The sequence below is a fragment of the Lynx rufus genome, unplaced genomic scaffold, assembly GCF_022079265.1.
Source record: "Lynx rufus isolate CCGP_SWC_20201006 ecotype Redwood Valley unplaced genomic scaffold, mLynRuf1.p SCAF_24, whole genome shotgun sequence".
Classification (NCBI taxonomy): domain Eukaryota; kingdom Metazoa; phylum Chordata; class Mammalia; order Carnivora; family Felidae; genus Lynx; species Lynx rufus.
This window is the reverse complement of record NW_025814839.1, coordinates 17,911,556-17,934,416: the sequence shown is the minus strand read 5'-3', so window position 1 is coordinate 17,934,416 and position 22,861 is coordinate 17,911,556. Positions and strand designations below refer to the sequence as shown.

At 58.4% G+C, this 22,861-nt stretch overlaps 1 protein-coding gene across 1 annotated transcript; it reads left to right on the top strand.

The window, feature by feature from the left end:
* Positions 1-7,100: 7,100 nt before the first annotated feature.
* Positions 7,101-21,902, top strand: CABP7 (calcium binding protein 7). The gene is made up of 6 exons (XM_047088512.1): positions 7,101-7,138; positions 12,749-13,278; positions 19,582-19,725; positions 20,865-20,977; positions 21,295-21,448; positions 21,678-21,902. The coding sequence occupies exons 1-6, from the start codon at positions 7,101-7,103 to the stop codon at positions 21,803-21,805; spliced, it is 1,107 nt and encodes a 368-aa protein (XP_046944468.1). The 3' UTR covers positions 21,806-21,902.
* Positions 21,903-22,861: the final 959 nt, after the last annotated feature.

Here is a 22,861-nt window from a genome sequence, read left to right as displayed (position 1 = left end):
AGAGCTGCAGACTTCCTGAAGTTTCGGGCCCCACAGGGGCTGCCAGAGGGGTTGCCGCCTGCTCTTCCCATCCCAGCATCCCAGGGACAGCATGATGAATGAGGATCTCATTGGGGGCAGGTGCGACACACCCACACACCCGCAGACCAACCGGTTGGGTGATGGATCTTTCCTTCCTCTCCCTTCCCCAGGGGCTCAGCTCCATCTGGTCAGGCGCAGTGCCAGGCTGATGGATAGGCCACCCACTGGGCCACCCTAACTGCAGCCGCCACCCACATCCCCGCTGCTGCACGCCAGGGTCAGGAGGGCAGCTCTGCAGCCCCTCGTTCGGTCATTCAACAATCACACACTTACTGAGGGCCTACTGTGTGCTGGAACACAGAGCAAGTGAGACAAACCGGGAAATCAGCTGTCACCCTCCAATGTAACAAAATGTGGTCGGGGGGCAAATAAAGGGTGGCTATGAAGGCCAGAGGAGGCCTCTGGCCAGACCTGAGGGACCAGGGTGCTGGCAGAGGCAGCAGCTTCTACAAAGTCCTGGAAGCGAGGAAGGGCAAGACATGCTCAAGCAGCTGGGACAAGTTCAGGACACTTACGGCCTGGAGCTGGGATGGGGGCAGGGGGCCAGGGGAGGCGGAGTGATAAGGAGCCAGAGTCAGGTCGGCACTTCCAAAAGACCCTGTTGCCTGGAAGGAGGGGGCCTGCTGAGGGTCTGCAGAAATTCAGGAGCAGAAGAGAGGGTCCCGGTGGTGGGACTGGAAGAGACAGCAAAGGGGAGGATGTGAAAGATGCCAGAGCCAACAGCCAGGGTGACGGTATTAGCCCCACTTCACAGATGGTACTGAGCCTCAGTTTGGGGAAGGACTCGTCCAAGGTCACGCAAGGAGGGAGAGGCAGAGCTGGACTAGAGATGCAGTTGCATGATGGCCAGTGGTCCCCAAAACCCCGGCCTCTAAGCCTTGTCCCCAGACTCAGCCTGGCCGGGTGCTGTAGCCCGAGGACACCCTCCACCAGCACAGGCACCACCTCATTCAGGGAGGCAGCTGTCCCCTTCGTGCTGCCACAGACCGGAGCCAGGCAAGAAATATCACATCATTAAAATGACAAATCCCTTCACTAACTGAACTGGAAGGCCCGTCTCCCTGCCTCAGATCCCTTCAACCTCCCTCTCCCCACAACCCCCGGCTCATCTCCCCTCCCAGACTGGCAGGAGAGCACGCTGGGACCACCGCCTCGTCCCTGAGCTGACCTTGGGTCTCAGCCCTCCAGCAGCCCTTCCTCCTCCCCTTACCTGTCCCCTGGCCCCAGAGGAGCTGGGGAGGCTGCTCTATTCTATAGGTGAGGAAGCAGGCCCCAAGGAGGGGACAGTGAGGCCCTCCAGCTGGGGCTCCCTCCTTCACAAGGGTACTGGCCATCAGTCCCCCAGTTAGCAGCAGAGGGCTGCCCCAAGTGACCCCAAAGGACCATCCAACCCTGGGATTCCATGATCCCACCCTGTCACTACGCAGAAGAAGTGCAAGCCTAACATTCCAGAATAGGGCCTGTGATCTGGGCGGAGCCTTTCTTCAGGGCCAAACTCGTGTCCCACCTTGTGAGGTGGACAGGGCAGGGGGTGTTCTCTTGGATTTACAGGCAGGAATCCCGGTAGCCTTAGGCAGGCAGCCGCCCTGTTTCCCCACTGACAATGGGGGGCCAACACTGTCCCTTTTTTATATATATAATTTTTTTGTTTATTTATTTATTATTGAGAGGGAGACACAGAGAGGGAGCACAAGCACAAGCTGGGGAAGGACAAAGAGAGGGAGACACAGAATCCAAAGCAGGCTCTAGTCTCCGAGTTGTCAGCACAGAGCCCAACGGAGCTCGAACTCACCAACCGTGAGATCATGACCTGAGCTGAAGTCAGACTCTTAACTGACTGAGCCACCCAGGCGCCCCGACACGATTCCTTTTGATTAAAGCTGAGACCGAGCTTGTATAGGACCTGGTGGGTGTTGACTGAGCACATGTCTTTCCTCATACCCACTGACATATGTCAACATCTCATCTATGCCCGAGTGTACAGAGAGGCCCACATGTGCAAAGTGCACTGCCCACATAGATGCGTGCAGTGCCCACACTGCTCTGCCCTGGCCCTGGGTTCTTGGGGCCCAGGCGTTAAGACCTCTACATGTGCATATTAGCCTCCACACATGTGCACACACCAGGTCTGACATGCCCACATGCACCCGTGCACGCCCACGCCCCCTCACACATCCACCAGACCTGTCCGTGTACATCTGCGTCACATGCCCATAGCCGTTGGGAGACCCACGTGAAGCCCGTGCTCCTCTGGGGAGCAGGGCAGGTGAACAGATGCCAGGAGACGCCACCTGGCCCTGCAGGCAGCCCCGGTTCCCAGAATGACCCTCCCCCCTACTCCCCATCCCTCCTCCAGGACCAGCCAGCAAGGACATGCCGTCCGCCCGCCTGGTGTCCTGGTCTCCTTGGATGCAGACAGAGCCCATGGCGGTGTCTGGCGCATCCTGACTTGGCCGAAGAAACCGCATTGCACCCCTGTCCCCCAGTCCCCTTCCCTGTGCCCAGCACTGTCCACCTGCTAGGCAGCTGCATGGGCCCCCCACTCCCCACCCTCCCAGGTCCACAGTGGGGAAGGCACTTCTTTCAGCAATCACCACGAGGGGTCTTACAAGTCCTCCTAACTAACCTTGAGCAGGTTCTTCTCTCAAGACCTCAGTTTTCCCCTCTGGAAAATGGGAGTGAGGTCGAACAGAACTTTGCCGGTCCATCTCTGGATGTGCGATTCTCCCAAAGGCCAGGAGAGGGAAGATGGGGGAGGGGGTCAGGTGGGGAGATACAGGAAGAAGGAAGCAGAATTTTAGGGACCACCCCTCCCTGGCCAGCACCAAGCCTAACAAGGCTGAAGGTTGGTGATTAGAGCACCCCTGAGTCTGGGGACTCTGCTTGCTGTGCATTCTCTCAGTTGACCCTTCCTGCCACCTCCCAGTGGGTGCATCATTGCCATTTTACAGATGAGGAAGTTGAGGCCTGGAGAGATGCCCTGAGGAGCCAAGAGCCCCCCAGCTCCCTCCACTTCCTCACACTCAGGGCCATTGTGTGGGAGCCATGTCTGAGACTACTCTGATACTCCCCGTCCTGCCCTCGGTCAGGGAGGGTGGCATTCCGGGAATGGCTTTCTCTGGAGCCAGGCACCTCCCCCCTCTCTGCTCTCTGCTCCTGGCTCTGAGCCCACCCTTCGGCACTGCCCATCCATCTGCTGTCACTTCCTGGCAGGCCCAGTGGGCCATACATCACCTGACGAAGCTTAAGGCAGTGGGGCCAGGCGGGTGGGCAGGGCATTATCGAAAACTCTGGACCCCAGTGCTGGGCCCAGGTGCAAGCCACCTCAGTGCTGGTAGTGGCATTTCAGGCACTGTCTCCTGCTTGGGAACAGGGAGATAGGGCCAGCAGAGGAGGGGTCTCCTTAGAGTCCCTGAGAGTAGCCCAGAGGTAGCCAGCCACTTCTTGTGGGGGGACCAGGAAGGAGGCAGTCAGAGGCCACGGGATGACCTGGCAGAAGGGGAGAGGAGGTTGGGTTGATGGCCATCAGGTGGAGGGCACTGAGGTGGACATTGGCAGGAAGACACTTTCATTTCCCCCCGGCCCCCGTCTGTCTAATTTGCTGATATAGGTCGCCAGGCACTGTCTCCTAACTGAGCTGCTGCAGGAGGTGGGAGCCAGGTCAGCCAGAAGGAAGGGCTCACAGGTAGGGGTGCCTCAGCCACAGTCCCTGCCCAACATCTGCCTCCTGCCCCCTCAACCTGCACACTTCCCACAACCCGCCCTCACCTCCCAGGGCTGCCTCTGTAGGGACACTCCCATTCATTCATTCATTCATTCAACAGCTATATATGAGCACCTACTATATGTCACAACACTAGGGATGCAGCAATGAACAAAACCCGTACCGGCAAGAAAGGAGAATCCAGGGACGCCTGGGTAGCTTAGTCAGTTGAGCATCTGACTCTTGATTTCGGCTCAGTTCACGATCTCATAGTCTGTGAGTTCAAGCCCCGCCTCAGGCTCTGCACTGACAATGTGGAGCCGGCTTAGGATTCTCTCTCTCTTTTTTCCTCTCTCTCTCTCTGCCCCTCCCCCACTTGCATGTTCTCTCTCTCTCAAAATAAATAAACTTGAAAGAAAGAAAGAAAGAAAGAAAGAGAGAGGAAGAAGGAAGAATCCATGTGTGTTACATTGTGGTATGTTCAAGCCAGGACAAGCAGGGCAGTGGGAGAACAGGCACCATTTGTCTTTTGATGTGTGTTTTTAAACATAATTTTTTTTTTTTAATTTTTTTTTCAACGTTTTTATTTATTTTGGGGACAGAGAGAGACAGAGCATGAACGGGGGAGGGGCAGAGAGAGAGGGAGACACAGAATCGGAAACAGGCTCCAGGCTCCGAGCCATCAGCCCAGAGCCTGACGCGGGGCTCGAACTCACGGACCGCGAGATCGTGACCTGGCTGAAGTCGGCCGCTTAACCGACTGCGCCACCCAGGCGCCCCTTTTTAAACATAATTTTTAAAGCTAGGGTGGTCAGGGAAGACCCACTGGGAGGGTGATTTTTGAGTGAAGAGCTTAAGGAGTGAGCGATGAAGATGTCTAGCAGGAGCGCGTGACAAACACAGCCAGCACCAAGAGGTCTGAGGTAGGAGTGTGCCCGACACTCCGCCAGGAACCGCCAGGTGAGCAGGGGGCAGGTGGGGGCGGAGAGGTGAGGAGGGAAGTATTGGGGCCCCTCGTGACTTTGGCCCTCCCTTGGAATAAGGTGGATGCCATTGCAGGGCTGTGAGGGGACCGTGGCCTGTGTTTAGGAGAACAACCAGTGGTAGGCTAGGGGACCAATGAGAGGGGCATGTGACAGAAGCCCTTGGCCCGTGATCTCTCTGTCCTCCCTCCAGACCTCCTTCTCTTTTTTCTTTTTTTGCTTTATTAATTAATACAGCAAAGATTTGTTGAGTGCCAGGCATAGTGAATCCAATCCAAAGGACGCTCCGCCCTGCCTCCCCTCCACGCTTGACAACACATGCACCATGTGCCAGGGGTGGGGGCTGGGCCCGCGTTCCGGCCCACGTGCCTCCCTCACACAGGTGCAGAGTGGCAGTCTCACGCGTGACGAAAACCCACCGAATATCGGTGTTCAGGGATGTAAGCCTCACATAAACATATGAGACTAGCATGGAACACACACACAGGATGTCCACTCCCCTCTCTGGGCCTCAGTTTCCCCATATGAGAAGTGAGCAGGGTGGGAGAACCTAAGGCCCTTTCTTATTCTAAAATGGGGACACTTTGTGGTCACCCAGAGTCCTGGGGGCCATACTGCAAGGCCACGGCGTTGTGGCTCCACAGTAAGCCCATGGGCAAGGCTGCACAGAACGGTGTGAGCCCACATGAGCACAGGGGACACACGTATATGAGGGTGCAGGGAAGGGCTGGGATTGTGGGAACCCCTGTGCCTTGTTCTGTAGGGAGCTGGGCTATGAGATTTGGGGTCTTTTTGTGTAATGGACCCCAAGGCCTGCTCCTCCCAACATGATAGTTCTGGGAGGGGCACAAACAGACCCCTAACTGTGACCTCCCTCACTCCACTGCCCCGGGGGACCTGCTTGGAAGGAGCAGTAGATGAGCAGGAGGTCCCGGTGGTGACCCAGCCACAGCCTGGGAAGGGGCCCTGCCTGCTGCTCCCTGCCCCTGGCCCCACATGGCCCCCCAGTTCACCCCGGCCCCCCACAGCTCCTCTAATTACACAGCCATAAAGCACAAATCTCTAACGATCCAATTAGTAACGCCATTACTGCTCTGTCCAGGATTAAAATTACCAATTAAACTGCTGTCGATTTTATCATCACTTAGGCTCGACACGACCAGGGCACTGTGGGCCTCAGAGGCCCATTAGCGGGCCTTAGGGTGGGGGACCAGCTGGGGGCGGGGCTGCAGACTTAGTTCAGCCTTGGAGGACAGAGATTCAGCAGGGATTCTTTCGTCCACCACCCCGGGGCATCCTGGTACCCTGCCCCAGCCCTGTCTCTCAACATCAGGGACTCCAAAGGATCATAGCCTGGCTCCCCGATTGGTGGTGGCCAGGGCCGGAGGGGCCACTCCCTCCACAGCGCCTCCAGTCTGGGCCTCTCCCAAAGTCCCCTCGTCAAAACTCACCCATTTCATGTCCTGGACTCTCAGTGACAGGCTAATCTGTGCAGCTCTGGGACACGGAGCCAGAGGTGTTCATCTGAGAACCTGGCTCCCACTTCGCTTGCCCCCTCTCTACCACCACAGAGCCTGCTCCTCTGCCCACAGGCTTGCAGTGCCATTCTTACCCATGTCCCTACTGTAGGGGCAGGGGTGCCACTCTGATGAGCTGCTCACAGGTCGGTATATCTCCCAAGTGACATGCAGGGGCCCCTTTGGGGGGCCTTCAGTGCCTTGTCTCAGAACAGGAGAGATCTTGGAGGACAAAGTCAGAGCCCAGGGAATATAGGCAAGTGTTGACTCTGCCTCAGGGGTGGGGGTGAGATTCCCATCCCCAGAGGTGTGCAAATAGGAGCTGCTCTCAGGCCATGTCACAGCAGGTGGAGGCAGCAGCTCACATGTGGGAAAGGATAAGTGTTGGGCTAGATCACCGAAACCAGGTAAATAACTTGGTCCTCCTGAGAAAGAACTGGAGGTGTCAGGGTCTGAGAAACCCCTCGGGGAGCCAGAAGGTTCTGTTCTCTGTTCTCCACTTCTTGCCCTGGAGGTGCCTCCGCAGAATGAGAGGGTCAGGAGTCAGGGGAGGGGACAGTGGCAGGGGTCCAGGCAACCAGAGACAGAAAGGCAGCTGTGAATCTGAAAATTCAGCCCAAGGGGCTGTGCTAAAGGCTGCCAGTCTGCAGCATCTTGAGGACCCCTCTGAAACGCTGAGGGAACAGTGATGGTGAACCCTGACCCTGGGCTTCCTCTGTCCATATTCACCTTCAGAAACAGCTGCACCAAGTGTCCAAGTTCCAACGACTAGCCTGAGGTCACACAGTTATTCTCTTGGGTCTGACCCTAGCGAACATGCCCGAGCCCCCCCTGGAGGGGACAGGGTGTGCCAGGTGAGGCCACAGAGCCCAGCCACGGGGTCTGCGTATCTCAGCACCTGTGCAGCTGCTTGTTCAAATGGAAAATTACACACAGCTCTTTATGTTACACACAGAGATTCAGAGAAGAGGAGGCAGGCCCAAGGGGGATTGCAGGGTCCCAGCCTCACCCTGCTCCAGAGGTGGTAAGACCTTGCAAGGAGAGGCAGCTTCCCCCCCACCTGCATAATGCCCGGACCAGCCAGAGACGGGGCCTCTTCTGGGGGAAGCAGCCGCCCTGGGCAGGTCAGTCGAATGTCTCATCAGAGGCAACAGACTGAGGCAGGGATCTGGGAGCCCAGAGCAATTAGGAGCTGGCTCGCGCCTTGTCTCCTGCCAGCTGCCACAGCTGTCACTCAGGAAGTAGGGCTGGAGCAGGGGCTGGGCCAGAGGTACCCATGATCCCACTCCCAGACAGCAGCCTGGTCATATGCTGGGCATAGGCTCCCACTTCTCAGAAGGGGAGACCAAGGCCCAAAGGAGACAAGGGCCAGAGATGTCTGTCATTTCCTGGGTGGGATATCCCCATGTTCCTCTTACCCCTGCCCAGACTTTCCCCCACCAGCCTTCTGCCCCTGGAGTAGGGATTCTAATCCTGGTTACACCTTGGAAGCTCTTGGGAGCATTTTAAAAATACCCTTGCCCAGGCTCATGCCCAGCCCAGTGGGAGCAGACTCTTTGGGGTAGGAGGGCCTGGGTGAGTGCCCATGTCTGTCTCTCCTTGGCTGGGTTTTTGCACTTATTGACATCAAACCCTGCCCTGAGGACTAGAAGCTTCTCTACTTCTGTGGCCATGCCTCTCTCTGCCTTCTAGACCCCTCCTGGGCTCAGGGGAGTCTGGGGTCCAGAGAAAGAGGCTCTAAAGGTCCAGCCTTTCAGCAACATGTTTCAGCACAGGGCCACCTGTGTGTTCCAGGGACAGAGGCACCAAGCACTGTCACTTTCTTCATCTCATCACATCTCAGCAACTTGGGTCGTGTGATGGCTGCATCAATCCCATTTCACAGGGGAGAAAACTGAGGCATAACTGACATACTCAGGACGTAGAACTAGCAACAGTAGTAGGATTCATCCCAGCCACACTGGATTCTGAGTCCAGTGCTCTTTTTCCATCACCAAATCACTTCTCAAGGAGCAATAAATTCAAGGACCTGTCCCCTTTGCCCTGTGTCCCCCTGCTGGACTCTGTCTCCTGCTCTGTCCTGTCTGCCCCTGTCACTTGCAGGAGCCAGGCATCTGAAGGTTTAGAGGGGGTGCCCATGGCAGGGCGGGATTAGAGCAGACAGGAGCCTCTAGATGCCGGCCCAGCTGGGTCAGCCTCTGCAAGTCTATAAATTCCATTATTCATCAAGTGACTGTGTGAGTTTGCCTAGACGATGAATATTTTATTCACCTCCAGACATTGTCCCCAGCGGATTCTTGGAACAATATTGTTCCCTAGCCAAGGAGCAGAGGCCAGAGCCTCTGCCCTCCCTGGACACTCCCTTCCCCTCAGCACCTCCTTGCCTCCCCCCGCACGCCCTCCAATTTGTACAGGGCTGTGGTTAGCGGTCCTCAGTTGACCTTGAGTTTGACACTTGCTCTCCCTCCACTTTGATATCCTCTTCTGGACTATGGGTTCATTTACTGTCTTGCCGGGCTCTCCATCCCCCCACAACTGCACCCTACGTGGCTGGACCCTGGGCTCTGCCAGGAGCTCTCCCTGGTGCTGAATATGGGTGGCAAGAGAATGCTGGCCTCCAAGGAGTGGCTTCCAGCCAGGGAGGGTGGCAAGCCTGCTGGTTTTGAGATGAGAGGGTTCCAGTCTCCAGGAGGGAGGCACCCAGCCTCTGGACAGAGTGGTCTCCACTTCTCTCCCCTTCCTCCCTGCCACCTGGTGGATTCTCCCAGAGTCACAGGTGGTTAACCTCTCCCAGTGTCTCCAGCACCCTGAGCTAAGGACTAGTGGGCAAAGTCTGTGGATGTGGAGACCCCTCTCCGGAGGGGCCCACGAGTTGAGTCTCCCAAAGGCACCCCAGGGAGTGTACTGTGATGGCGGCATTACCTTCCCCAGATGGGGGAGCGACAGACATAATTCACACCCTGCAATCACGCCATCTGCTCCCCTGTGATGTGCAGAGAGAGGACGGGGCTGCAATGCCGAAGGGCGGGTGGGTTGGTGGGCGATCATTCATTCATTCATTCATCCTGTCATTCATTCATCCAGCAGACATTCATCCAGCCCTTGCCAATTTCCCAAGCCCAGCCCAGCCCTGTGCCAGGCACTAGATCCAGGAGATACAGACTCAGAGCTTGCCCTCCAGAGCTGAAGATGGTCCTCTCACACTTCTGAGTTTTGCTTACCCTGGCTTTTCCTCTTGGAGTTCCCTTCACTCATAGTAAGAGATACCATGTTCTGTGCACCAAACACTTCACATGCAGGATCTAAGTGTTCATTCTGGGGGCTAGACCTGCTCCTATTTAACAGGTGAGTAAGCCGAGGCTCAGAGAGTGTAGCCACCCAAAGGCACATGCCCAGCTCTGGGTTATCCATGCAGAGCTCATGGCACTGCCTTACCCACCCCACGCCTGAGACTTTCCAAGTTGCTTTCATGCCCTTCCTCTGCAAAAAAGGCACCACCCCCACCCCCTCCACTGCCCTTCGCCAGACAGTGAGCTGCCACCCCAACCATGCTGCTCAGTTCTCTGGTGCTTGCTCTGTGAGCTCCAGGTATAAGCAGCACCCTCTCGTGTTCCAACTTCTGGCCTCACTTGCTTACAGGACCTAGCTAGCACCCAGGGGCTGCCCAGTGGCTGAGATGCCCAGTGGTCCAAGGTAGAGGGCTGCAGAGGTCTACGATGGTTCCCAGAGGAAGCAACATTCCTCTGAGCCTAGAAGGCTGAGACCAGAATGACCCAGAGCTTGGCTCCTGAAGCCCTTACCCTTACCCCAACCCCAGTGCTGCCTCACAATGATACATGACCCAACCTGGTCCCTTTAGTTCCCTAAGCAGGGGTGCCCTCAGCCATGAATGAGGGCAAGGCCAAACTGCTTTCAGAGGTTTGGGGGATGCCATGCAGGTTATATGCACAGCCCAGGTACCCATGGGCAGATAGAGAAGGGAGAGCAGGTGTAGCTGGTGGCACGTAGAAGTCCCCTAAGCCCACAGTCATCCCTGTGGGCTATGGCTTTGCATCAGGAGATAGACAGGGACTGGCCTGAATCACCAGGGACAGGGGTGCCAGGGATGGCCTAAGCAGTGGGGTGTACTGTGACCTTGAGGCTGTCAACCCCCATTGGGTCCTGTCCCTTTGACCTGGTGGGAGCCTGCTCCAGGGAACAGCCCAGTCACAGGATGTATAACCTGATCCCTTGGCCACAGACTGGAGGGAGGCCTGTGTCTCCATGGACACCCGTGCCCTCCCTCAGCACGGACCTACAGGGCCTGGCTGTATTAGGTAGGCCCATTCACTTGATTTTTGCTTAATTTACTCGCAGATTGTTTCTGCCTTGTCCTTTGAAAATTCTCTACCTGGGCAACAAGGCTGGGAGCTACAGGGGATGCAGCAGGAGCTACCCCTCTGTCAAGCGAGCACAAACATGCTCTGTAGCAGCCTCTCCAGACGCCAGTGGGAGCTGGGCTTCCCATCAGCCCCTTAGCAAGCACCTGCCCAGTCTCCCTTGGCACAGGGGTCCTGATTTAGAACTGGTTGGCCTGGGCTGGTGCAGCCTGGCCACTCAGTAAACACGGAAAGAGAGAGCTGCTATAGCTCATGCTCTCAATCAATACATAGCAGCTATAATTATTATTAATTCATATTCCTTGGGGGAATTTTCATGCTAATAGGAAACTCCCAAGAGGTACAGGGATGCACTGGCAGACTCACATGTTACTTCACTTCATCCTCGCCACTGCCTGGGAGGTGGCATCACCACTCTCACTTCCCAAAGGGAAAGCCGAGGCCCTAAGAGGTTACAAGAGGGGACTAAGGTCCTATGACAGTGAGGAGGTGGTAGATGCAGGAGCCGCAGGTCTGCCTGGCTCTGAGTTCTGGGTGCTTTCTTCCCCACTCCTCTGCTGCATTGGAAGACCCAAGGGAGCTCAAAACACTCAGCTCGATGGTGGACTGTCCGACCAGGAGACAGGTGGATGAGGAGGGTTTGGGAGTGGTGCTTTTCTGGGGCCTCTCACACCCCCGGCCTACAGTTCTAATGGGCTCCCAGCTGATCCATAGAGGCTGGGGAGACAAATAGCTGGGGTCTTTCCTGGTTCCTCTGTAGGTTGTGGACGCTATTGGGATCCCCCTCCAGAGCCGTGCCTGAGAAGTGCTGGGGCCCAGGCCTGGCCCAGCCCAGCTCGGCCAGGGCTGGCATCTCTCCCTGAGCCCCCTTTCCTCAGGCCCCAAGATAGGGCTGTGATTAATCAACTACAAAAGCAGAAACAAACAGAAAAATGTAATCAGCTTGGGTAAGGGCAGGGCTGATTGAAGGTGGTTCCAATGGGGCCTCCAGGGGCTGGTCCTGCAGCTGGGGCCATGGAGAGTCCAGAAGGTCAACCCCTATATATATATATATATATATATATATATATACACATACACACACACACACACACATCTGTGCACACATGCCCATGCCACTCCTAGCCCATGGGCCTGTACACCACCCCCAACCCGCCCATGGGCTCCTGCTCAGAAGCTCCTGCCCTCCCCTCCCCCACCAGCTCACAACCTTGGCACACACAGATTTCCATACACACTCCCAACATGTATCCATCTGCATGTGGACTCAAAAACACATGAACACACCTCCTGGATAACAGATATAAGCACACACATACTGCTCCCACAAACACCTGACGCCTCACCCTGCTGCGCACACATGCCTTGGGGCCTGGGTGAGCCTTGCACACACCTTAAGTCTAACCAGCCACGTGAACTCACACCAGTCCCTACAGGCACCCAGCCACCTCTCTGTCCCTCAGTGCCCTGGGTTGGGGGTGGGGAGAGGCATAAGACAGACAAACCCTTGGCAGCTCCCCAGGCAGAGTAGTGGGGACTTGGAAAGGAGCCAGGACTGGGGCTCTATTGTGGAGGGCAAGGTCAGCTGCCAAGTCTCAGCCACAGGGCAAGGTAGCTTGTCCCAGATCCGTCCCAAGCTTCTGCCTGCTGCCTGCGCCTTATGACCTTGGTCAACGCCCTTCTTTCTCAGCCTCAGTTTCCCCATTTTGGAGCCCCTCCTGACACCAATACTGTATGATTCTCCTCCAGGACCCAGGCATCTGGGGCCCATCTCACCTCTCTGTCAGGTCTCTTCTGGTCCTCAGTTCCCTGTTCTGTTCGTGGGGGGTGGGGGCGGGCCAAGGGGCAGGAAGGAAGGGCCCCACCCCCACCTTGGTCTTGGTAGCTGCGGACTCTGGGCGAGGGACAGTGATCCTCCGCAGGGGGAAAGGGGAACCTGGGGCTAAGGAGAGAAGGAGCAGCGGCGGGCTAGGGGCGACAGCGCAGGGGCCGGCGGCGGGAAGGGGCGGGAGGGGGGTGGAGAGCGCAGAGGGGGCGGGCGGCGGGCGGGCGGGGGAGGCGGGGAGCGCAGCCAGCGCGGCACAGAGCGAGCGAGCAAGCGAGCACGGGAGGCGGCGAGAGCCGGAGCGGCGGGCCGGGCGGCCGCGCCGGCGAGCGGACTAGCGGGCGGCGAGCAGCGCGGAGCGCGCGGGGCACCGAGGAGCGGGCGCGGCGGGAGCAGCGCTCGGCGACCAGAGCGGAGAGGCCCGAACGGCGCCGCCCCCGCCGCCCCTGCGGGGCCCCGGCCGGGAGCCGGACGAGGGAGGGGGCGGCATGGACCGGTGGCCCGGGGCGCGGGGGCGCTAGGCCCCCGGAGGGGCGCCCCCCGCCTCGCCACCGCTGCTGCCGCCGGGCCGCCCTCCGCAACCGCGCGCCGCGCCCGCTCCAGCCGCCCCCGGGGCCGCCGCCGGCCCATGAGCCCCGACCTCAAAGTTTGCGGCGGGCGGGCGGGCGCGGAGCCTCCAAGATGCCGTTCCACCCGGTGACGGCGGCGTTGATGTACCGGGGCATCTACACCGTGCCCAACCTGCTGTCGGAGCAGCGCCCCGTGGACATCCCTGAGGACGAACTGGAGGGTGAGTGCCCCGCCGGGACCCCCGCCCGCTCGCCCTCCTACCTGTGCGCCCAGGTGAAGCGCGGACTCGGGGCGCAGGGGGTGGGGGGGCCGTCCTCAGGTGCCGGCTGCCAGGTGGGAGCTCCAGCGAGCAGCTGCGTGGGGAGTCAGGACCAACTCACACCTCTGGGTGCCGCGGTGGGGGTTGCCAAGGCTGAGGGGCGGCCCAGCCCCTGTCCGCATGGTCCCCCGCGCTGCGGAAACTTGCTGAGCCCCGCAGCGGGGTCACGGGGCCGCGCAGTCCGCGGTGACGGTGCGGCAACGCGGCGGTTTGGGTGGGGGTCCGAGCTGTGTCCCCCGCGCGGGCCCGGCCGGAGCACCCGCATCCTGATCCCCTCCGCGGCGCCCGCCCGCGGCTCTGCGCTCGAATTGACATTCCGCTCGTGTCGCTTTTAAAATCCAATCTGCTCGGGGAGCCGGAGAAGGGGAGAGGGCGACTGCCCTGCTCTTAACGCCTGCGAGGCTGTCCCCAGTTCCTCCTGCGGCCTTAGCCCCTTCCCCACAGCCCTGCAGGGACCCCCAGCCCAGAGCGCCGGGAGGGCGGCCCAGGAGGTGGTGGCGACAACAAGTGGCCAGATTGGGCGGCTTGGTCTCGATAACCAAGCCTGGAAGGGAAAGGCAGAGGCTGGGACCCAAATCTGGCCCCCCAGAGTCTCTCTGTCTCTCAACATGAATGGGGGACCTTAAAAGCAGGGTCTAGGCCAGATCTGAGCAGAGGTCAGGGGCTGGAATCCCTGGACCAAAGATTCTGGGGGAGCAGTGAGCCCCCTGGGGCCTGTAAGCTCTTTCCCTCCTGGGCTGGGGGCAGGTGTTCAGTCTTCCCTTCTCCCAGGCCTCCTAGGGCCCTATTTGGTGTGGAGTGGGGGTTCTGAGCTGATGGGAGTCTTGGACCCCTGGGATCTACTTGTCTGCTGTTGGGTAAAGGGCTGAGATCACCCAGAGGCTGGGCCTCCCTTTGGTTATCTTGGGTCCAGGGATCTCTGAGATCTGGTGCTCATCAGGGCTTAAGGGGGTGTATCTGAGACACCAGTGCAGTCAGGGATGATGATGGGAGCACAGGGGAAGGCATGGAGAGAGGTCCTCCCTCATTCCTAAGCCCTAGAGAGGGTAGATCTCAAGGGAGTCAGACTGGGTGAGGGGAAGATCAAGAGAAAAAGGTAGCTACCCCCACCCCCCCAAAACCACACTGCACCATAGGCTATGAGCCACCTGCTCCTCTCAAGTCCCCTGAAAGCCACCAGAGGCTGTCAGAGCCACGGAGATGGGGTCTGGTGTCTGATGTGAGCAGAACAGATAGATGAGTGATACTGCTGGGTCTCTAGCCTTGAACCCCAAAGCCCAGGTGTCTTCCCTGTCTGCCCAGGGCCTGGGAAAAGGAAGAGGTATGATGAGGACCAAGAGGGCAGGGGATGGGGCAGAGGCCGTCACTTCCCCACCATTGTCTCCTCCTGCCCTGAGCCACCCCGACCCTCTGCCAGTGTCTGCCTCCATGGGTCTTCCTCCATACCCTCCTGCTGGCCACTTGGGCAGGGGTCAACATTGTCCCCCCCAAATCCCGGCAGCTTCCACCTCATTCCCTACCCTTGTTTCCAGCACCCCACCATGTCTCACAGGGTCTCTCTTCTCTTGATCTCCCAGCCCTGGGGTGCAGACCCTCTAAGAAGCCAAGCAGAGGCTGGGTTGCAGGGGTGAGCAGGCATAGGGAGGGCAGTGCAGGGGCAAGGAGGCCGCAGGCTCCCCTTGGGCCGCCTGGCAGACACACTGGCAGGAACCCAGCAGCGTTAGTCACCAGCCACACCAAATGCACTCCTTGCTTCTCTCCTGTCCCCTTCTCCTGGGCCCTGAGGAGCAGAGGGACCCTGGCAGGGGGCATCTGAAGGGCAGGGCCCTCCTTAGGGTGGTCAAGTGGGGGTCGTGGAACAAGCAGATGCCTGGGTGGCCCCAGCCTACTTCCGAGCCTGTGAGCAGCTGTAGATGAGGGCAAAAAGTCCTCCGTGACTGACCTCTGTCTTGGCTGTAGGCAACCAAAAGCCCTCTTGAGGGACCAAGTCTCTGTAGGCCCCAGTGGTCCTTGAATGCCAGGGCTAGATGGAAAAGGTGACACCCCCCCTGCCAGTGTCCTGCATTAGTGCTCCTGCCCCAAGGCCGTCTGGGTAAGACCCAGGCCCTTTGCTGGGAGGACACCCACCGGTGGAGGATCCACATGTGCAGAGAAGAGGGAGCCCAGCAGCTTGGGATGAAATGCTGCAGACATTATGTGCCTGCCGCAGAAATCCAGGGGGCGGTTAATCCGAGGGGGAGAGGGACCAGTAAGGGAGGTGGAGAGCACAGGGTGTAGATGAGGGCTTCCCAGCCGGGCAGCACTGGGTTCAGATCTCTACACCATCAACTCATGGAGTGACCTTGGACAATCACTTGCCTTTCTTGCCTCATTTTCTCCATCTGTAAAAGGGGCTTGGCATTGCCACTCCCTTGGGCTGCCGGTGACAGAGGATGCAATGGAGGTGCTCATCAAGGGACCTGGCACGCAGCGGCGGGCTCACGGGTTCAGATGCAGCAGCAGGAGAGGCCAAGGAGGGGGCGGCGGGGGGGGGGGGGGAGAATCCTGCATGGGTCAGAGCCTGGAGTGTAGAGAGATGGGTGAAAGGTCTGGAGTCAGGGACCCATGGTGTGCAGTAGGACAGGTCCGGAAGGCAGGATCTGGGGAAAGTCTGGGTAGAAGAGTCCTTGAAGGTCTGACAAAGGCGTCTGGGGGCCTGTGACCCTGGGGAGCCATGGGTGGAAGTTGGCAGAGTAGATGTGGCTGGGCCAAACTGGCCTGCAGCCTGTCTGACCCTGAGAAGAGGCACAGGCTTTCCAGATTTTCCCTTCATCCCGCTCCACCACCATCCCGGCCATGACATATACACCCAGCAAAGCCCTCCAGGGTCTGCAGGAGCAGAGAGGCTGGCCCCAGTGGCATCAACGGACTTGAGCACCTGAGGGTAGGAGTGAGGTGGCTGCAGGCCCTGGCCCAGCCCTTTCTGGCCAGAGAGAAGAGAAAGGAGACAGACAGACAGACAGGCAGGCAGCCACCAGGGCAGAGTTCTGAGGTTGGCACTTGGCCTGCTCATTCAGACAGTGGAGCCTGCATCGACAGTGGCCAAATAGGGCATTCAGAGTATGGAGGGTGGGGGAGTCCCCTATCCTGCCCCTCTTCCCTGCAAGTCCAGCAGCCGCCTCTGCGCATACTGGAAACTCAGGGACGCCAGAGTGGTGGGGCGTGGGGCCAATGCCGCGGAGAATGGCAGCTGCTGCAGAGGACAGACACTGCCCCTGCTCTGCGAGTGACCTCCAGAGTGTGTGCCCCCTTTCTGGACTCCAGCTTCCCGACAGAGTGCTGGTGCCTCTTGGGACCTGTGGGGATGCCTCAGGGTCTGTCACCTGCCCACATAACCCAAGATTCACCTGTCCTTCACTGTCTCCTGTCCAGCTCAGTGAGTTTCCTCAGAGCTCTCAGAGGAAGGTCAGGGGCTCCAACTGAAGCAGCCATGGGCTCTGGGGGCCATACCCGGCCCCTGCCAGGGTAGGAGGAACAGCCTGGACCCCAGCTCATGGCAGGGGAGGGGGCCAGCACCCACTGCAGCCCCACCGTGGGTTGAGGGTTTTGCCATCCCACCTTGTGATCTCCCAAATGGGCGTCTACAGAGAAGGAAACTGAGGACCCAGAAAAATGGGGTGCTTGACCCTGGGCTCCTCCTTCTAAAACCAGCCCTTGACCCAGAAATCTTGGGGGTGGCACCCTCGACCCTGCCCTCAGCTTGATTCCACTCTTCAGTGGTGGCCCATAGGGTGGGTAGGGGTGGGGCCCTTGGCGGTTGGACAAGGTGACAAGCAGCATTCTCAGTCTTCCCTCATGTTTCTTGCCTGCTTGGGGAGCAGAAAGCAAATGCTTACTCCTACCAGGATTGTTTGTAAACTAGGAGTAAATGGGCTCTGAATGATGGCTTTGCACCAAGTGGTGCATGAACTTCTGCTCAGCTCTTTTCTCTGTGTGCTCCAGATGGGTAGGTTCTCCAAATCAGTCATTCATTCATTAAATCACTAGGTCAGCAGATGTTTATGCTCGACAGACAGGGACTGTTGCAGGAAATGGGGACCCAGCTGTGAACAAGACCAACCTGGCCCCTGCCCTCATGGCACTAGTAATTCACAATCCAGTGTGGTCAGTGCAAGGGAAGAACAGGGTCTGTGGGAGCCCAGAAGAAAGCCAGAGTCAGCTGGTGGTGGAGGCGGGGAGGACACCAAGGAGGTGATGTAGTCCATGCTGGGAACCTGAGGTGCGTCTGAGTTTACCATGGTGAAGAGAAGAAGTTCCGGGCAAAAGGAGCCACATGTTCGAAGGCCTGGATGTGGAGCAGTGCTGGTGTTTAGCAAGGCTGAACAGGTTCCTAGTGCTGGAGTTCAGGACACCTGGGGTGGACAGAGCCTGTGGCTTGGTCAGGAGGGCAACAGTGCTGGCCAGAAACCCAAGTGTGTGTGGCAGTGAAAGTGGCAGAGGGTGTAACTGGTTGCATGGCCAGTGCCTTAATCTCTACCTAGAGACTCCCAAGCGATAGGAATCCCTCAGCAGCCTCCATGACTCTGGGTGTCCGCTCATATATACCTCTGGTGATAAGGAGCTTACCACCTCATCAGTGGCCCAGGAAAACCCTAGGTGGGAGTTGGCCTGGAGTTCCGATCTGGGGTTTATAGAAATCCCTGGGCTGGGCCCACATTTCCCATCCCAGCTCCTTTCTGGCTTAGGGGCCCCTGGTTCGACCAGATTCTCAGGCCCAGCCTAGGATGGGTGGTCTGGGGGCCCAGACATCTCAACTGTAGCCTGCTGTCTCTGTCTTGGCCTGCATGCCCTCTGGTCTAACCTCCAGGCCTTGGGTGCAGACACCAGGTAGGAAGAACCTGATAAAGTTTGGTCATGGCCACCTTGCCATGGCCCCTAGTCTTCAATGGGGTCAGTGGGATCTGGGAATAACTGCGTGGCACAGGATTCCACAATCAGTTTTAGGGGCTCATAGACCTTTAAGGCCAGGCCTAGGCCAACCTAACTTCTGCTCTCACCAGAAACAGCCTTAACTCCAAACTGACCCTGGGCTGGCTGTTTTGCCTCTCCATGCCTCAGTTTACAGGTCTGCAGTGTGGAGCATTTTCATCTGTCTCTGCTTCCAAGTACACCCACACCTACACCCAGGGACAGGATTGTGCCTGTTGAAGTCTTGGGGGAAGGCTCAGGCAGAGGCCAAGAGGCTGGCAGGTGAACTGAACAAGGGAGCTGGAGCGGAGAGGGTGTGGGAGGAGTGAGATTCCCGCTCCCACCAAAGGAAAATGCTCTTTAGGGCCCTTCCTGGGCCGAGTAACAATGAAGGTGAGCAGAGAGAGGTTAGGACCCCTCAGCAGTTCCTAGACATCTTTGGTAAAACTCTTGTCATACCCACATCACTATTGGCATTTTACTGTGGGTGGGACGGAGTTTGACCCAAGGTCACTCACTGCTCCCAGCCCAGGGCATTGCTCTCCACCCCTGAGTCACCCAGGTCCTCCGGCCTCAGTCTCCCTTTCTGTACAATGCAAGGGACAATCCCCACATCTGAGCAGGCCTGGGCTTGCTGTGGCCCCTCTATCCAGTGTCTGCCTTCCCCCAAACCTTGGGCTGGGGAGACAGTCTGCACGGAGTTGGCAGGCCTGTCAGCCCTGAGCTGGAGATGGTGGCTGCCCCACGTGGCACCATTAAGGAGTGTTGGCTGGAGTTTCTAAGCTGAGCCCAAGGGAGGAAGCATGTGATGGGAATGAGGGGGTGTGGGGGACGGAAGGAGTGAGGGGTGGGCAGGGAAGCCTTTGGCAGCTCACAGAGGCCACCACTACCAGGCCCCAGGAGCCCGCCCTGTGGGACTCATGCTACCCGCCACACGGGGTCGTCGTGAGCACGCCCTGAGAGGCTGTGGGAGCCTGACAAGCGAAGGCTGAGACCCTGAGGGCGCTCTCCTCTCTCGTCAGTGCCACGGGCCTGCACAGCTTTGCTGCCCAGCTTGGCTTGCCCTGAGCTCCCAGAAGGGAGTGCTATGGTGGACTCCTGGACCACCTGCCACTTGTCTCTGATCAGTCAGACCTGCAGGCTCCATAGTGGATTCTCAATGCTGTGCTCAGGCTGCGGGTTTGGGGATCCTGGGGGCCTGGGAGGGGGGGTGTGAGGACAGAGACGAGGTCCCAATCTGCTCTGCTCCCCCAACAGAGATCCGTGAGGCCTTCAAAGTCTTTGACCGCGATGGCAATGGCTTCATCTCCAAGCAGGAGCTGGGCACAGCCATGCGCTCCCTGGGCTACATGCCCAATGAGGTGGAGCTGGAAGTTATCATCCAGCGGCTGGACATGGACGGTGAGCATCACCCCCTGCCTCAGTTTCCTCACCCCTCACCTGGGCCTCTGAGGCCTTGAGCCTCTCCCTCCCAGGCACCCCCTAAGCCCATAGCAGTATGCAGCCAGGTCTGGACCTATTTATCAGCCTAGAGAATAGAGGCCAGAGTGTGATGGCCCCAATCATACCCACGCACGGAGGTCAGAAGCTCTGCCTCTCTTGCTCTGTATTCGGAACAATTTTTTTAAGATTTTTTTTTTTTTTTAAGTTTTGAGTGATCTCTGCACCCAATGTGGGGCTCGAACTCATGACCCTGAGACAAGAGTCTCATGCTCTACCAACTGAGCCGGCCAGGTGCCCCCTGAGCAATTTTTGAAATACAGGAAAGTAGAAAGGGTATACTAAATACCCCAGGTCCCCTCACCCCAAATAAAAAATCATTTAGTTGCATTTGCCACCTGGCATTTTATTAAAGAAAAACGAGTAAAAAAGACCAGTAATGTCCAGTCCTCTCTTTTCTTTTTTTTTTTTTAATTTTTTTTTTTCAACGTTTATTTATTTTTGGGACAGAGAGAGACAGAGCATGAACGGGGGAGGGGCAGAGAGAGAAGGAGACACAGAATCGGAAACAGGCTCCAGGCTCTGAGCCATCAGCCCAGAGCCTGACGCGGGGCTCGAACTCACGGACCGCGAGATCGTGACCTGGCTGAAGTCGGACGCTTAACCGACTGCGCCACCCAGGCGCCCCTCCAGTCCTCTCTTTTCATCCCCTCGTCCTCACTGTGGGCCTCCAGCCCTGCCTCCTATGCACCTAGAGAGCAGGTGGTGGTCTGGGTAGATTGTGCCCTGAGCTGTCTGTGTGGGGAGAATGTCAGGCCCCACACCTGCCGGGGGAAGGAAGCAGGGTGCTGGGAAGCCATGGTTTCTGAGTAAACTCTGAGGGTCTCCTATCTACTTGGGCCCACCTGCTGCACTCCATCTCCATTTTACCAGGTGGGGCCTCATCATATTTGGTGAGTTTAGCATCAGCCCAGAGCTTGGCAGATGTTATGTGTCCCTGAAAATAACTCAAGGCTCAGAGAAGGTGGGACCTGCCTGAGGTGGCCCAGGACCCAGCCCAGTTGTAAGCTGGCCACTGATTGAACCTATGCTTGCTCTAGGCGACGGCCAAGTGGACTTTGAGGAGTTTGTGACTCTCCTGGGACCCAAGCTTTCTACCTCGGGGATCCCAGAGAAGTTTCATGGCACTGACTTTGACACTGTCTTCTGGAAGGTATGCACTGGCTGGTTGGGACCTAGGGTGTGCACACTGTGGAGGGCCGTACTGGGGCTGGTGAATAGCCAGGGCCACACTGTAAAGGGGAATGACTATCCCAGGCTTCTATCCACTGGATGTCTTGTCTCCCAGAGAGCCATGGGCTCCCTTGGGTGGGGGGGGGGCTGGTGTGGTTGAGGACTCAAGGAATAGAGTGAGTGGTTTCCAGTCCTCCAGAGTCTGGAGGCCTGTTGGGCTTGTGTGGCTGCAAGGTTCTGGGTGGCAGCTGTGGTGGTGGCAGTGGCCAGAGCACTGTGTCTCCTCCCCTCTGCAAGTGCGACATGCAGAAGCTGACCGTGGACGAGCTGAAGCGGCTGCTGTACGACACCTTCTGTGAGCACCTGTCCATGAAGGACATCGAGAACATCATCATGACGGAGGAGGAAAGCCACCTGGGCACAGCTGAGGAGTGCCCCGTGGACGTGGAGAGTGAGTGACCGACCCCTGGTACCCCATGGGCAGGCCAACTGCTTGGGCAGGGGGAGGAGGAACCAGGGGTTGACAGGGGGCGGCTGGGGGCCTCCTTGCCAGCCCCAAGCCTTGTGTCCCTGCGCGTCCCATGGGACAAGCCCATGTGCGGAAGTGCAGGCGGCTCCTGATTCCATGCTTCGCTGTCCCCGTCTGTCTCTCTCTGGTGCTCCCTGGCGGGCGGCCACAGCCTGCTCCAACCAGCAGATCCGCCAGACGTGCGTGCGCAAGAGTCTGATCTGCGCCTTCGCCATCGCCTTCATCATTAGCGTCATGCTCATCGCAGCCAACCAGGTGCTGCGCAGCGGCATGAAGTAGGCGCACGCGGTGCATGGGGCCCCCTCTGCGCCCGCCACCGCCTGCAGTCCCCTCCCTCACTCGGCTCCCTGGGCCACCGCCGCGTGTACTTCAGGTCCTGGACATCTGGCAACCCCACCCCACCCACCCTGTGGGCCCTGCATGGAGCTGTGGCCTGGCTGTGGAGGGCCTGGTGGTGGCTCTTGAGGGCAGCCCCCAGCCCCGCCTCCACCTTGCCCATCCTGGCCCGAATGTAGCACTCACTCTTCCCACCGTCCAGGGGCTCCTGGGAAGTTTAGGAGGAATTTATACAGGGTCCTGTAGCTGCTGTGGGCACTTAGGCAGGAAGGAGGACCCTGTGCCCAGGGTCACACTGTGGTCCCGACTGTGGTCCCTGACATTTGCCCAGGGCTGTGGGCAGGGTGGAGATGGGGGCAGAATGCTTCCTCTTGGAGAGGGGGTGAGGCTGGGGTTTCCTGGGTCCTATTCCCTGGCCAAGTCTGGGAAGGCCTCTGGCCTTCTGTGGGGTCCCTTTCTCTGACCCTCCTTAGACTCAAACCCAGCCTTCCTCCATGTACCCACTGGGGCCAAAGAATTTGCCCATTTCAGAGAGGAGGACCCTGAGACTCAGAGGGCCCCCAGATTTGGCTTCAGGACCCCCTTCAACAGGGATTTTCAGGAAGGGCAGAAGCGCATGGCAGATGGGGCATCTGAGGTGGCCCTGCAGTCTCTCTACCCTCTGAGCCCCCTCATCAGAGGCCCACTGGCCTGAGGGCCACATTGCCCATCACCACCCAGCACAGAATCTAGAACTGGAGTGCAGTGAGGAGGGAAGCAGACCAGGGGCCGGGAGTTCCCAAATCTGAGCAGCCTGTGCAACCTTCCCGTTGCAGGGGGCTCTTCTGGGGCAGAAGCCCTGGGAGGGGCCCTGTGTCACGCTGGGCTAAGGGGCTGGTGTAGCCCAGCACTGTCGGTGCCAGGAAGCTCAGCCAGGCCACTCCAAGTCCGGGGCCTGTCCACCTGGGGCCCCCAACTTCTCTACACCATCTAGGCCAGAGACACAGCTCCCACCAAGCC

What these genes read in the sequence shown, in the direction of transcription:
- CABP7 (XM_047088512.1), top strand. Translation starts at nt 7,101, where the DNA reads ATGCCCGAGCCCCCCCTGGAGGGGACAGGGTGTGCCAG. An exon ending in CCAGCGGCTGGACATGGACG is followed by an intron (nt 19,726 to 20,864) that starts GTGAGCATCACC and finishes TGCTTGCTCTAG; the next exon opens with GCGACGGCCAAGTGGACTTT. An exon ending in TTGACACTGTCTTCTGGAAG is followed by an intron (nt 20,978 to 21,294) that starts GTATGCACTGGC and finishes CCCCTCTGCAAG; the next exon opens with TGCGACATGCAGAAGCTGAC.